General features: G+C 42.6%; 1 protein-coding gene across 1 annotated transcript in view; it reads left to right on the top strand.

Moving 5' to 3' along the window:
* mtpn (myotrophin) overlaps nucleotides 1–13,807 on the top strand; it is a 104,426-nt gene that overhangs the window by 78,709 nt on the left and 11,910 nt on the right. The window contains exons 3-4 of the mRNA XM_067999138.1: nucleotides 1,741–1,854; nucleotides 11,625–11,708. Of these exons, the coding sequence (XP_067855239.1) occupies nucleotides 1,741–1,854; nucleotides 11,625–11,708 (198 nt within the window). The remainder of the gene's footprint in view (nucleotides 1–1,740; nucleotides 1,855–11,624; nucleotides 11,709–13,807) is intronic.

The following is a 13,807-nucleotide window of genomic DNA, read 5'->3' as shown; positions in this document are numbered from 1 at the left end:
CCTCGCAACTTGATTTACCCCAATGCTGTTTTGGCTGGCTCCCATCCTCCACCCTCTATAAATTTCAGCTTATCCAACCTCTCCTGCACATATCCTATCCTGCATCAAGTCCCACTCACCCATCACTCCCATCCTCGCTGACCTACATATTGTTCTGAAGAAACAGCAACTATAGATAGCTCCAGCTAATGCAGCAACATGCATTTATATAGCATCTTAAATATAGTGGGAATGGGGTTGAGGGAGCAGGAGATGGGTCTCATGGATGAGAAGAGCTTGGAGACGCCACAGGGGAAGATGAAGGAAAATTAGAGAGAAACAGGTTTAGGGCCAGAGTGGGAGCAGAACTGGGAGATTTAGCTTGGTAGGCAGTGGGAGGAGTGAAGCAGTAGAGACAGCTGAACACTGTATTGGTGACAAAGAAATCCATGCGCTTCTTGGGCTTGTTAGAGGTGAGGGTGGAAAAGGCAGGGTAGAAAGATTTAAGGAAGTGGTTGATAGAGAAAATGAGCCTGGAGTTATCTTTGTCCTCCAGGATGATCCAAGATTAGTGGGCAATTTTAGCAGAGGAGATCAAGGCCCAATAGTGCTTAATGTGGTTGAGCTAGATCTGGCAATGGATGGTTATGCCAGTTGTGCACCAGAAATGCTCAAGTTTAGCACATCTTAGACTTGAGGAATCAAAAATGGCTGTAACAGGGGAATGACCAGGATGGGAGGCAGTGAAACTTTCACTGGCCTGAGGGTATTGAAGATGGAGGCGAGGCAACGGTTGAGTATATCAGCAGCTGCTGAGGTATTGTGGTGAGTGATGGGCAAACGGTTAGGAAGTTGGGAGTTTGAGAGTGCAGTTGTAAGCAACTTTGGAGTTTTTTTTGTGAGGCAGGTGCAGATAGAGGTGCATTAAAAGAAGGAAGAAGAATGTGGTTGGTGAGGGATACGGGGAAATGGTCAGAGATGGCTGGGTCGGTGATCAAAATCATGGGAGTAGAGAGGCCTTGGGAAGTAGAGTTTGAGGGGGTGACCATGAATATAGGTAGGGAGTTCATATGGAGGGAAAGGATTAGGAAGGGCAGGAGGGCAGTGAATTTTGAGGAGAGGGGGTAAAAGGAGCGGAGATGCAGATTGAAATCACCAAGAATGAGGAGCCACTTAGTGCAGAAGTTGAGGGAGGAAAGAAGGGAGAATATCTTTGAGTGGAGGGGAAGCTTGGGATAGGGCTACTATAAATGTTTTATCACATAGGAGAATGTTATGTTCCTTAGGTTAAGACCATTACGGATTCCAACAATTTCTCTTCAGGACTGAGAGGAGAGAATTGCTAAGATAAGAGGTACAACAGTTTGACTTGAGCAGCAGTTCTTCTGTCAATGATCATAAGATATTCTGAGAGATTTTCAGTTGTACAGTGTTTCCAGCTCTCCAGAAGACCAGTTTCTATTCTAAAAGCCAAAGAAATGTTTTTTTTTAGAAAGAGATATAACTTGCAGGTATTGTGCTGTAACATACAACCTTTGCTCTCTCCGGCCTGGATGTTTAGTCCAGTTCTTTTTTAATGTATGTTGAGACATTTAAATCAATTTGATTTCACTGATCAGCTGAGGTGTAATAAAGTTTATTGATACTTTCGCATGTGTTTTTATCAGTTTTTGTGGTTGTATTGTTGAATACCAGTCATGAATTTTGCACATTTTGTGTTTGTGTTCATACTAATGCCATTTTTCCATCTTCTGTCTTCAGGGTGTAGATGTGAACAAGATACAGCTAGCTGGTCGGAAGGCCATCCACTTTGCAGCAGATTGTGGTCAGCTTGAGGTGCTTGAGTTCCTGATTCACATTGGAGCAGAGATTAATGTAAGTAAGATATAAACATAAGGGTCTGAATGTCAGCAAAGAAGCAGGGCAAAGGCTGGTCTGATTATCCTCCTTTGAGTAAATGCACCTGTTATCGTTACTGATCTTTGAGTACCTTATTCCTGATTAAGTTTCCATATGTTTGTCCAGTTTTCTAATGGTCTTTGGATTCTGTACTATTGAGTGATTTAAAATGTGTTTCCTAATTGATTAATTGCTTGTTTAAACCAGGTACCCTGCCAAAACATTCACGTAACTTGAGTGCTTTACATAAATGTGCATGAAGCATGATTGGACTGTGTGATCCTGACTGCCTTTTCATCACAGTTTTGGATAGTACACTGGATATGGTTGAATAAAACCCAAATAGTACACCAGCATGTTAGTGACCAATACTGTTTCATATTCAAAAGACATTATATTAAAAAAAGTTAATGGGACCAAAGGAAGAAGTTACTAGGCCCAGACTATTCAACCTGGAGTACTGAAGGAGTTTGGAGAGGAATTGGCAGAGGCAGTAACCAGAATTTTCCAAAAATGTTTAGGAGCAGGAATAAGTGCTGACTTTGAGTCTTGCCCACCAGTAGCACGTTATCAGAAATTTAGGTGGGCACCCTCCACAATTTTCCAATATAACCAATGATGCTGGCAGATTTAAAGGGGAGGGGGACGGTGCTTGAGAGGGAACCATTAACAATATCAGCTAATATGGGGGCCAGAAAGGGAAGTTGGGTGGTCAACCGTTTGGTGGGAATAGGGTTGAGGGAGCAAGGGGTGGGTCTCATGGACAAGATGAGCTCGGAGAAGGCATCAGGGGAGATAGGAGAGAAACTAGAAAAATGTATGTTCAGGGCTAGGGCGGGGGGAACCTTAGGGGAAGTTTGGCTTGGTGGGCTAGGGGAAGGCAGAGAAACGCTGAGGCAGCTAAACAGATGGTCTCAATCTTAGTGTCAAATAAGTCCATGAGCTTGTCACACTTGTTGGAGGTGAGGGTGGAGGGGGCAGGGGAGAGGGATTTAAGATGGTTTGTAGTGCGGAAGAGAAGCTGGGGGTTGTTTGCATTCCAAGATGATCCTGGAATAGTGAGCAGTTTTGGCAGAGGAGAGCAGGACCCAATTATGTGGTCCGACCTGATCTGGCGATGAATGGCTAAGCCAGTTGTCTGCCATAAACGTTCAAGTCTGCGTCCCTTGGACTTAAGGGAGCGGAGATGAGGGTCATAACCAGGGGAATGACCAGGGTGAGAGAGAGTAATGGTTTTAATGGGGACTGTTAAACCAGGGGAGCTTGACCAAATGAAGGAGCCGAGATGGATCCGGGGACCCAGTGGAGGAGCCGAGATGGATCCGGGGACCCAGTGGAGGAGCCGAGATGGATCCGGGGACCCAGTGGAGGAGGGTCCAGTCCAGGAGCGTGGCTGAGCAGTGGGGTTTAGCCCAAAGGCCAACAGAGCGGAAAGCACTGGATTGAGCATAACAGCAATCATCTCCCCGGGAGCCAACGAAGCAGCAGAGTAAAGCCAAGAAGTCAGTGGTGCAGTTCAGCCCAGAAGATAAATTCAAATAAATGAGGTTTACCTTTTGGTGGCAGACGGGGACCCAAGTTGTCCAACAACAGGAGGAATCCTGGGTAATGGCCTCTGCCTCTTTTACTCCTGTGGCAATGCAATCAATACGCCAACAGCCCTCTGTATGAAGAAATCTCTCCTAACCCTGTCCTCACTCCCCCACAGACAATTTTGCATTGATGACCCCTGGTCACTGACTCCCAACCAGAGTCTTTCCCTATTCATTTATCAAAAACGTTTATAATTTTAAAAGCCTCCCTTAAATTTCCTTAGCGTTCTCTGCTCCAGTCGAAAATAGTCCCAGTGTATTCAGTCTCTCCTCATAAGAATCTCCATTATCTGCAGTGGTTCCTTAAGCATTTCCTCCTCTTGTTTCTTTCTTCCTCCCTCTGCACTCAAATGTTCACTGTTGCCTTCTCAGTTTACAAGTGAAACTGCACTTACAATGTGCATAGGATGTATCATAATAGGAACAGCACAGGAGGAGGCCATTCAGCCCATTGTGCCTGTGCCGGCTCATTGAAAGAGCTATCAATTTGGTCCCATTCCCCTGCTCTTTCCCCATAGCCCTGTAATTTTTTTCCCTTCAAATATTTATCCAATTTCCTTTTGAAAGTTACTATTGAATCTGCTTCCACCACCCTTTCATAGGAACAGGAGTAGGCCATTCAGCCCCTTGTGCCTGCACCGCCATTTGATAAGATCATGGCTGATCTGTGATCTAACTCCATATATCTGCCTTTGGCCCATATCCCTTAATACCTTTGGTTGCCAAAAAGCTATCTATCTCAGATTTAAATTTAGCAATTGAGCGAGTATCACTGGCCGTTTGCGGAAGAGAGTTCCAAACTTCTACCACCCTTTGTGTGTAGAAATGTTTTCTAATCTCACTCCTGAAAGGTCTGGCTCTAATTTTTAGACTGCCCCCTACTCCTAGAATCCCCAACCAGCGGAAATAGTTTCTCTCTATCCACCCTATCTGATCCCCTTAATATCTTATAAACTTCGATCAGGCAGTGCATTCCAGATCATTTCAACTTGCTGCATGAAAAAAATGTTTCCTCATGTCGCCTCTGACTCTTCTGCCGATCACCTTAAATCTGTGTCCACTGATTACTGACCCTTCTCCCACTGGAAACAGTTTCTCCTTATTTACTCTGCCAAAACCGTTCATGATTTCGAAAACCTCTACCAAATCCCCCCTTAACCTTCTCTGTTCTAAAACAACCACTCCAGTCTCTCCACATAACTGAAGTCCCTCATCCCTGGCAGCATTCTAGTAAATCTCTTCTGCACCCTCTCTAAGGCCTTGGCATCCTTTCTAAATTGTGGTGCCCAGAATTGAACACAATACTCCAGCTGAGGCCTAACCAGAGATTTCTGAAGGTTCAGCATAACTTCTTTGCTTTTGTACTCTATGCCTCTATTAATAAAGCCCAGAATCCCGTATGCTTTTTTAAAAGCCTACTCAACTTGTCCTGCCACTTTCAAAGATTTGTGTATGTGCACCCCTTTAAAATTGTACCATTTAATTTATATTACCTCCTTATTCTTCCTACCAAAATGCATCACTTCACATTTCTGTGTTAAATTTCATCTACCACGTGATGTCCTCCTGAAGTCTGTTACTCCGCATTGTTTACTACATTTCCGAGTTTCGTGTCATCTGCAAACTTTGAAATTATACCCTCTATACCCGGGTCAAGGTCATTAATATATATCAAAAAGAGCAGTGGTCCTAATACTGACCCCTGGGGGACACCACTGTATACTTCTCTACAGTCTGAAATACAATCATTCATCGCTACTCTCCTTTCTGTCCCAAAAGAACGTACGAAATAGAAGCAGGAGTAGGCCTTACGGCCCTCAACCCTGCTCTGCCATTCAATGGGTGATCTTCGATCTCAACTCTACTTTCACACCCTATCCCCATATCCCTTGATTCCCTTAGTGTCCAAATATCAATTGATCTCAGTCTTGAATATACTCAGTGACTGAGCATCCACAGCCCTCTAGGGTAGGAAATTCCATAGAATTTTTCCTTATCTCAGTCCGAAATGGCCGACCCCTCATCTTGAGACTATGACCTCTAGATCTAGTCTCTCCAGCCAGGGAAACAGCTTCTCAGCATCAAGCCTTTTAAGAATTTTATACGTTTCAATGAGATCACCTCTCATTCTTCTAAACTCCAGAGAATATAGGCCCATTTTACTCGATCTCTCCACAAAGGACAACCCTCTCATCCCAGGAATCAATCTAGTGCACCCCCTCTAAGGTAAGTGTATCCTTCCTTAGGTAAGGAGACCAAAACTATACACAGTACTCCAGGTGTGGTATTACCAGAGCCCTATATAATTGCAGCAAGACCTCCTTGCTCTTACTCCAACCCCCTTGCAATAAAGGCCAACATACCATTTGCCTTCCTAATTGCTTGCTGTACCTGCATGTTAACTTTCTGTGATTCGTGTACAAGGACACTGAAATCCCTCTGAACACCAACATTTCTTAGTCTCTCACCTTTTAAAAAATATTCTGCTTTTCTATTCTTCTACCAAAGTGGATAATTTCACATTTCCCCATAATATACTCCATCTGCCACCTTCTTGCCCACTCATTTAACCTGTCTATATCCCTTTGCAGCCTCTTTACATCCTCCTCACAGCTTACTTTCCCACCCAGCTTTGTATCATCAGCAAACTTGGATACATTGTACCTGGTCCCCTCATCTAAATCATTGATATAGACAGTAAACTAGCCAATTTTGTATCCACGCTGCCACTGTCCCTTTAATCCCATGGACTTTAATTTTGCTAACATGTCTATTACGTGGTACTTTATCAAATGTGTTTTGAAAGTCACTACCCTCATCAATTCTCTCCGCTACTTCATCAGAGAACTCGATCAAGTTAGTCAAACACTATTTTCCTTTAACAAATCTGTGCTGACTTTCATTTATTAGCCCATACTTTACTAAGTGTCAATTAATTTTGTCCCGGATTATTGTCTGAGTTCCCCCACCACCGACCTTAGGCTGACTGGCCTGTAATTGAAGGTTTATCCCTCTCCCCTTTTTTGAACAGGGGTGTAACATTTGCAATCTCTAGTCCTCCGGCACCAGCCCATGTATTCTCCTCTAAGGAGCAGAGTAACAAGTGCCACTTTTTTTTAAGTGAATTTTTGTGCTTACAGTGGGGATTTTGATGCTGGGCAATCAGACACATTTTTGTTTCAAGCACCCATTGTTGGCATCCAGCATTCCCAGGTTGGGGATGACAGAGATGCAGAGTATAGTTCCAACTATTCTGTCCAACAATGTACCTCAGCCCTAATCATAATGAGCACTCCTACTGCACCAATGAACATTTTTCCATTGCCTACATCTATTGTGTGACCTCTGAAGTATCTAATTGTGTCCATTAAATTGATTTAGGATTGCCCACATTCATTTCATGCCAGACTCTTGCAGCCAGCAGAGAGGGGATTTTTACCCTAGAAGTCTGGGCTGCATTTAAACCTAGATTCCAGAAATGAAAATCCACTGTCTAACCATTGCAAGCCAGTCCCCTTGAACTCATCTGGATGTTGCTGGTGACAGGATTTTTTTTTTAAACTTGCTATTCTGAAGAGAATCTGATTTTTTTTATGCTGCAGGGGAGTTGGGGGAGAAATAATACACTTTACCCCATAAGGGGACTGCTCTGGGTCATAAAAACAGTAACTATGAAACAACTGAAGTTGGTAACATGATGTAAACTTAGATTCTGTGGTATGTGCACCCTGTCCTTCAGGGTATCTGCTGTTTGGCACTAAATGTGCTGCTGGCATAAATGCACTTTTTTTCCCACTTATAGCAACAAATGTATTTCAAACAACTTTGATCTGTAGGGGAACTTCCTCAAAAGTATTAGAATCATAGAATGGTTACAGCATAGAAGGAGGCCATTCGGCCTGTCAGGCCCATGCCGGCTCTTTGTAAGAGCAATCCAATTAGTCCTATTCTCCCACTCTTTCCCCATAGCCCTGCAAATTTTTTCCCTTCAAGTATTTATCCAATTCCTTTATTGTTCCAGTAGCAGTTGTCTGAGGCTACCTTTTTGCTCACTCTTCTGATTATTGACCTGGCTCTCAACTGAGAGCATCCACAATGAAGGAGGGTGGATAATGGTGCGAACTCTCATGCCTCCCAATTTAACACAAAAATTCTCAGAGTTCATGGTGCCTTTTGTGCAGGATATGTCCATAGAACTGTACAGAATTATCATTGTAATTTGTCTGAAAAGCTGAAAGATACACGGATAATGACATTGGGTACTTTTAATCAGGCATTGTGGAACATTAGATGCTCAGTTTGCCAAGAAACATGCCTTCTTAGGTTATGGTTCATGTAATCAGAGTTTTCAAATTTTTCAACATTTATTTCATGCAATTCTCCAGTCAACTACAAATTCAGGGATAGTTAATCATGTGTTTGACAGTCACCTGCAGAATTGCTGCTTGATATAGGGTTGTGTAATTGTAATTTGTAGCTAATATACCTTATTTGAGCAATCTGCCCCAGGCAGAAGTAAATGTTTGAAGGTTTTCAGGGAGTTAGATGGCATAGCAGTATGAAGCATGAGACCAGAGCCCCTCATGGTTTGAAATGACAGCCCTGATTGCATTCAAGGGAGCCACTTTGGAGCGCTTTGCAGCCAGTCGCTCATATTACTGGCGTGACCTAGCGTCAGAGATGTGAACTAGACAAGCAAGATATTTTGAATTTTTTTTTTACGTACTCAATAATAACAACAACTTGCATTTATATAGCGCCTTTAACGTAGTAAAATGTCCAAGGCACTTCAAGAGCATAATCAGACAAAAATTGACACCAAGCTTAAGAAGGCAACATTGGTTAGCTGTCCTAAACGCATAGTCAGAGAGGTAGGTTTCAAGGAGCGTCTTAAAGGAGGAGAGAGTGGGTTGGAGAGGCGATGAGGTTTCTGGAGGGAATCCTACACCTTGGGGCCTAGATGACTGAAGGCACGGCCACCAATGGTGGGGCAAAGGATGTGGGAATGCACAAGAAGCCAGAATTGGAGGAACGCAGAGTTCTCGGAGGGTTGTAAGGCTGGAGAAGGTTACAGAGATAGGGAGGGGCGAGGCCATGGAGGGATTTGAACACACGGATGAGAATTTTAAATTTGAGGTATTGGTGGACCGGGAGCCAGTGTAGGTCAGTGAACACAAGGGTGATGTATGAACAGAAATTGGTGCAAGTAAGGATGCAGGCAGCAAAGTTTTGGATGAACTCAAGTTTATGGAGGGTGGAAGATGGGAGGCCAGGCAGGAGAGTATTGGAATGGATGGGGGTTTTAGCAGCAGGGGCGGAGACGGCAATATTACGGAGGTGGAAGTAAGTGGTCTTTGTGATGACGAGGATATGTGGAACATTTTTTGTACTTTTGAACAAACTACTTCAAATTGTTTTTGCCCTCTTCTCTTTCCCCCTCTCCCACACCACCAAGACTTTTTTCTTCTCCTTTGACATCCTTGCGTCTGTCTGATTTGAGCTGTTACATTTTGATAGGAGTTCTGATGCCTTGCCTTGCGTTTCAGATAAGTTTTTTAGCAAACTGTCAAAACTGCCTTAACTTGGTGCTAACTAAACTTGGAAATCAGTTCTGATTTATCTCAAGAATACGCAATGAAGAACATAAACATTGGTGACAGTAGTGGCATACCTAGGATCCAGAACATAGATATGATGCATTACAAAATAATTTTGGATTAAGCAAAACTTAAGTGGATTGAATTACCGAAAGGCAGCTCCAGTGGTTTTGGCATTTAAGCAGGATGAGTGATAGATTAAAACACTGTTGTATTCTTTTGCAGAAGGCACAAAACTGAGGGGGAGATTCCAAACACTGGGGCCAAGAAACCTAGGTGATCATAGTAACCTAACCAACCCGGCTGGAAACTGATGGGAACAGATCAGCCCAATCGAACGCTGACCAATTTTACGTTGCATTGACTTCAACGTTTCATTAAATTGGCCAATCTGATCTTGTCAATTTTCTGCCAGGTGAAAATACCCCCCCCCCCCCCCCCCCCAGTTTTCTATTGGATACAGAGTGTATTGGGTGAATTTTATTCCTGTATGAGTCATTGATTTTGTTAGTGCAGATCATGTGATTTCAGGCAACCTTACTTTACAGAGGGGTGGCACGTGACTTGCCCTCGGGTTTATTGACTTTGGGCATGGTATTAGATTATATGATGGACCAGATTTTGCTGTAGCAGGGCATCTAACAGCGTCTGCCGTTAGTTTTGCCCCTGCACCCTTCAGCTCAAAAGAATTTTGCCCACAAAGTTGCTGAAAGTGCAAGCTGATAATGGCGCAGCGAGGGAAAGAGGGCATCTGGGACCTGACTGAACAGGACAACCAACAGCGTATCTCCTTAACCAATTAGATTTAAGAATTGGGAAATAAACAGTAGATGGACTGAGAAGGAGGGTAAATCAAAAGGGATGAATTCAATGTCAAATCAGGTACAGAAAGAGAAATAGAGAGGGAAAGATTGGATTAAGGGCGACAGTAAGAAAAATAATTTTGAAATTTAAAATTTGATATTTTTAAAATCTCCCCCAAAAATTCAAAATCTGAAGGAATGAGACTCCACGCTTGTAATAGTTAATTTTTGGTGCCAGAGGTTGATTGTCAGTCATTAACACATATCACGTTGTTAAAAGGGTACTTATGCTTGTAATTACTAGCCCCAAATATCTGTAGTGGGTTTAGTTCGTATCTACCGTGCAAATACAACAACTTCATGACATTGAATGCATGTCAATGGTGAGGCAGAGTGAAATGCCATTTTCACGAAGCTAACGGCAGAGCGATGCAATTCAGACAGCAACTTTTGGTTATTCGCGTTTAACTGCACCTCAGCTCCTCACCTGAAGTTGCTGTACCATTTATGCATAAATAACGGCGAGTGCCATTAGCCTCACCGTTACTTTGACAGCAAAATCTGTCTCAAAAGGTTTGCTCTAAACCTAGATTGAAGTTTTGGTAGGTGGAATGCTAATCCAAGGTAGCAACTTCTTAACACAGCCTGTTTCAATTGGCAGTCATATTGTTCAATTTGAATTTGGTACTGTTTCCCAGACACCAAAAAAGGCTTATTGGGCAAAGATCAAATAGAGCAAACATACCGTATTCAAATAGCTGAACGTTAGCTCATCTCTAACTTAATGAAAATTATACCATGTAACATTAGCCAAAAAGCAGAAATAATTCTGTAGCCAGAAATCTAGTCTCTTCCCAATACCAGGATACCCCTTATCAGAGATGCAACCGAGACCTGTGCCAAATTGGGCAATTCTCAGAAGGTCCAAAGACAAGTGGAAGATTGTACAGTCTAATACCAACCCCAAAGCCAATAACTCTCTTTGAAGATAAGCTGCATGCTACCCCAATAGTCAAATGTACTCTGGAAGAGGAGTAAATGTAAAGGAAATCATTCCTTTTCTCTTTTTTTTTCCCCCACTCCACCCATTGAATTTTCCTTTACATATTACTCATCTACATGTCAACTTAAATATTTCACTACTAAATTAATGAAATAATTTTAAATGCAGTCTGTGCTTGTACCATCTTTATCTAATTTTTATAGATCCTCTAATTGAATCTCAAATGGGGGCTAGAATACATTGATCTTGTAATTTCAAACAGTGACAGAAGCCTGTGTTACCAAAACACTCAATGCTAATAGGAACAGGAGTAGGCCATTCACCCTACCAGTCTGTTCTGCCATTGTTAGATTATAGATAATCTGTACCCCAACTCCATTTACCCGCCTTTTCTCCACGTCCTTTGATTCCCTTTTCTAACAAATCTATCGATCTCAATTTCAATTGACGCAACATCCACAGTCTTGGGGGAGCAAGTTCCATATTTCAACTGCCCTTTGTGTGAAACAGTGCTTCCTGACTTCACTCCTAAACTTGGACAACTCTCTATTCCATCATCCAAATTATTAATATATACAGTGAAAAGCTGAGTGCGGATCCCTGGTGAATACCAATCCAAGAACGAACCTTGTTTTAAAAGCTGTATTAAAAAGATTTCCTTGGATTTGTGCAGTCTTGGGAAATTTTGCTTGCTTAAAGCACTAATCAGAGAACCAACTGTTAACTATATTTCTGTTTCTCTGATCCACAGGCTCCAGATGTACATGGTTTCACAGCGCTTCTGTCAGCAATCTACGAGGGACATTTAGAATGTGTGAAATTGCTGGTATCCAAGGTAGGTACAATATGTTGAGGTCTCTATTAGGATAGAGGGGGGGGTGGGAATGATCTGGTACATGCAGTACGTCATTGCCTCCCTGATGAGAGGTCAGCAGGTACAGTCAGTATGTAAGGAGAATCTTGCTAGCTAATGTCAGCTAGTTTTCATTTACTGTTAATGGGAAAAGGGAATCAGCGTTTGGTCTTGTTGCTGATAATAGGAATATGGGAGGAGAGGAAATCGAAGTTAGAGTCTGATCTTATTAGTGGTGGTGAGACTACTTTACAAGATTCTCAGTTCCAGGAGCCCCTTGAGTTTTGACCATATATGTTTGCTTTAGAGCTTATTTCAGATGTCCAGCTCACTGGCATGCTATTCCAAGAATATTTTTAGGTCGAATTGAAGATTGTGATCTTGCTGGAAATCATTCACTCCTCTAACTCCTTGAAAGTTATCTAATGCATGTCTGTTGTCCATTATCAACAGAGGAAGGAAAGTTGGTGACTCCTTTGCCAGGTTATTTTATAAATAACTTGAGATTGCATCAATTAGTTGGTGTTTTCTTCTGCTATGTCATGGGGGACATAAGAGGGCTAGTGATTTGCTTTAAGTGACCCTTTTTATTATTGGAGCGGTCCCTAATATGATCAGAAAAATGCAACCCTACGTCCCCTCGTGTTGCCATGCCAGTGGGAAGATGTCTGTAATAGAGTACCACAGGCTGCTGGATTTGGTCATCAATTTACAAAGTTCCTAATGCATGTAATGACACTTACTTAGTCATTGTGATTACAGTGGATCCTGTTATTTGTGTGCCTTTGTGAATTACATCCTAAAATAGCTTTAAATGACATGCCAGTGTTTTGCAATTGCTTACCAAGCCTCCTCACAGCATCCTTTTTAAAAAAAAATGTAATGAAAGAAACAATTGCACAGGTCTGTTTTTATAGTACACAAAATGGAGATTGGTGCTCATAGAAAAAGCACACCAGATTCTAATTGCATGGTGAAGTCTTGGGAGTTTCTCCGTACAAGCACTGAACCCCAGGCTGCATTTCCTTTGGGATTGAAACACTATGTGCACTTTGAAGGAGAGCGAAGCCTCCCAAGGAATTTGAATCACTATAGGGAAGCATGAGATAAGAACTTTTCTTTTCATCCTGCACCTGTTGGGATTTCCAGAAGGTTAAATATAAAATCCACAACTTGGCTTTCATAGCACTTTGGGAGGATATACTTCAATTCCTCCCATTTTTCATCTAGCTGAAAGCAGCTACAGCATGTCACATTAATGGCTAGCTGGGGGATTGAGCAAAGGGACATGAAATGGGTGTTATAAAGACTTGTTAGAAAGACTTGTTAGCAAGCTGATCTCAGTCGCAGTTATGCAGGTTTGTTACAGGCACTAATGGGCTGCCGTTGCGTTCGCAGCAGTTAGAAACCAGCTGCTCTTTGTTTTCACCCTGTCCGCAGCATCTGTTTCTATTTATCGTCTACAAAAATACACACTTCCCAAGGTATAGTTCCTGCTTCCCTCCCCCAGCTGTTGCTGGGGTCAATTATAAAAACCCCACCACTGTCCGAGTTGCGATTTAATTAGTACTACACGGACGGGCTTGAACCTGGAATCCTCCTGATCTGCATGTCTCAGTACCACACCACACTGTGCTTTTAGTAACTGAGCTGCTGTCAGCCCCATGTACAAATTTTTGTTTCCCCTTACTAATTTTACCTTAGCCTCCCTTTTTCTCCTGAAGGCATTCTTGCTGAGATACGGTTCTTCATACCTCGCCAAAGTGACCACTGCAGACAGTGAGTCTTGGCAAGTATTCAACTGCAGGGACGTCATAGCTGAGCCAGATCCTGTTCTCGCCTGATGACCACGCAAGCGCTTCCAGTGGGGATGGGTTGATATCAATCAGACGCAAGAGCCGATAGCATAAAAGGGAAAGAGATGGTATGGTTAGAGACTGCTGAAATGGTTTCAGTAGATGCATGTTTCTCAGACCGACAGGTGATGGTTAGTGAGGTACCCAGGGATTGGTGTTGACCACTTTTTTTCCATATATGATCAGAAATTCCACATAAAGGAGTGGATATCAGAGTTTGATGCC

This window comes from Heptranchias perlo, chromosome 18 (assembly GCF_035084215.1).
Source record: "Heptranchias perlo isolate sHepPer1 chromosome 18, sHepPer1.hap1, whole genome shotgun sequence".
NCBI lineage: Eukaryota > Metazoa > Chordata > Chondrichthyes > Hexanchiformes > Hexanchidae > Heptranchias > Heptranchias perlo.
The sequence above is the reverse complement of the archived record's forward strand: the minus strand, read 5'-3'. Positions and strand labels throughout refer to the sequence as shown.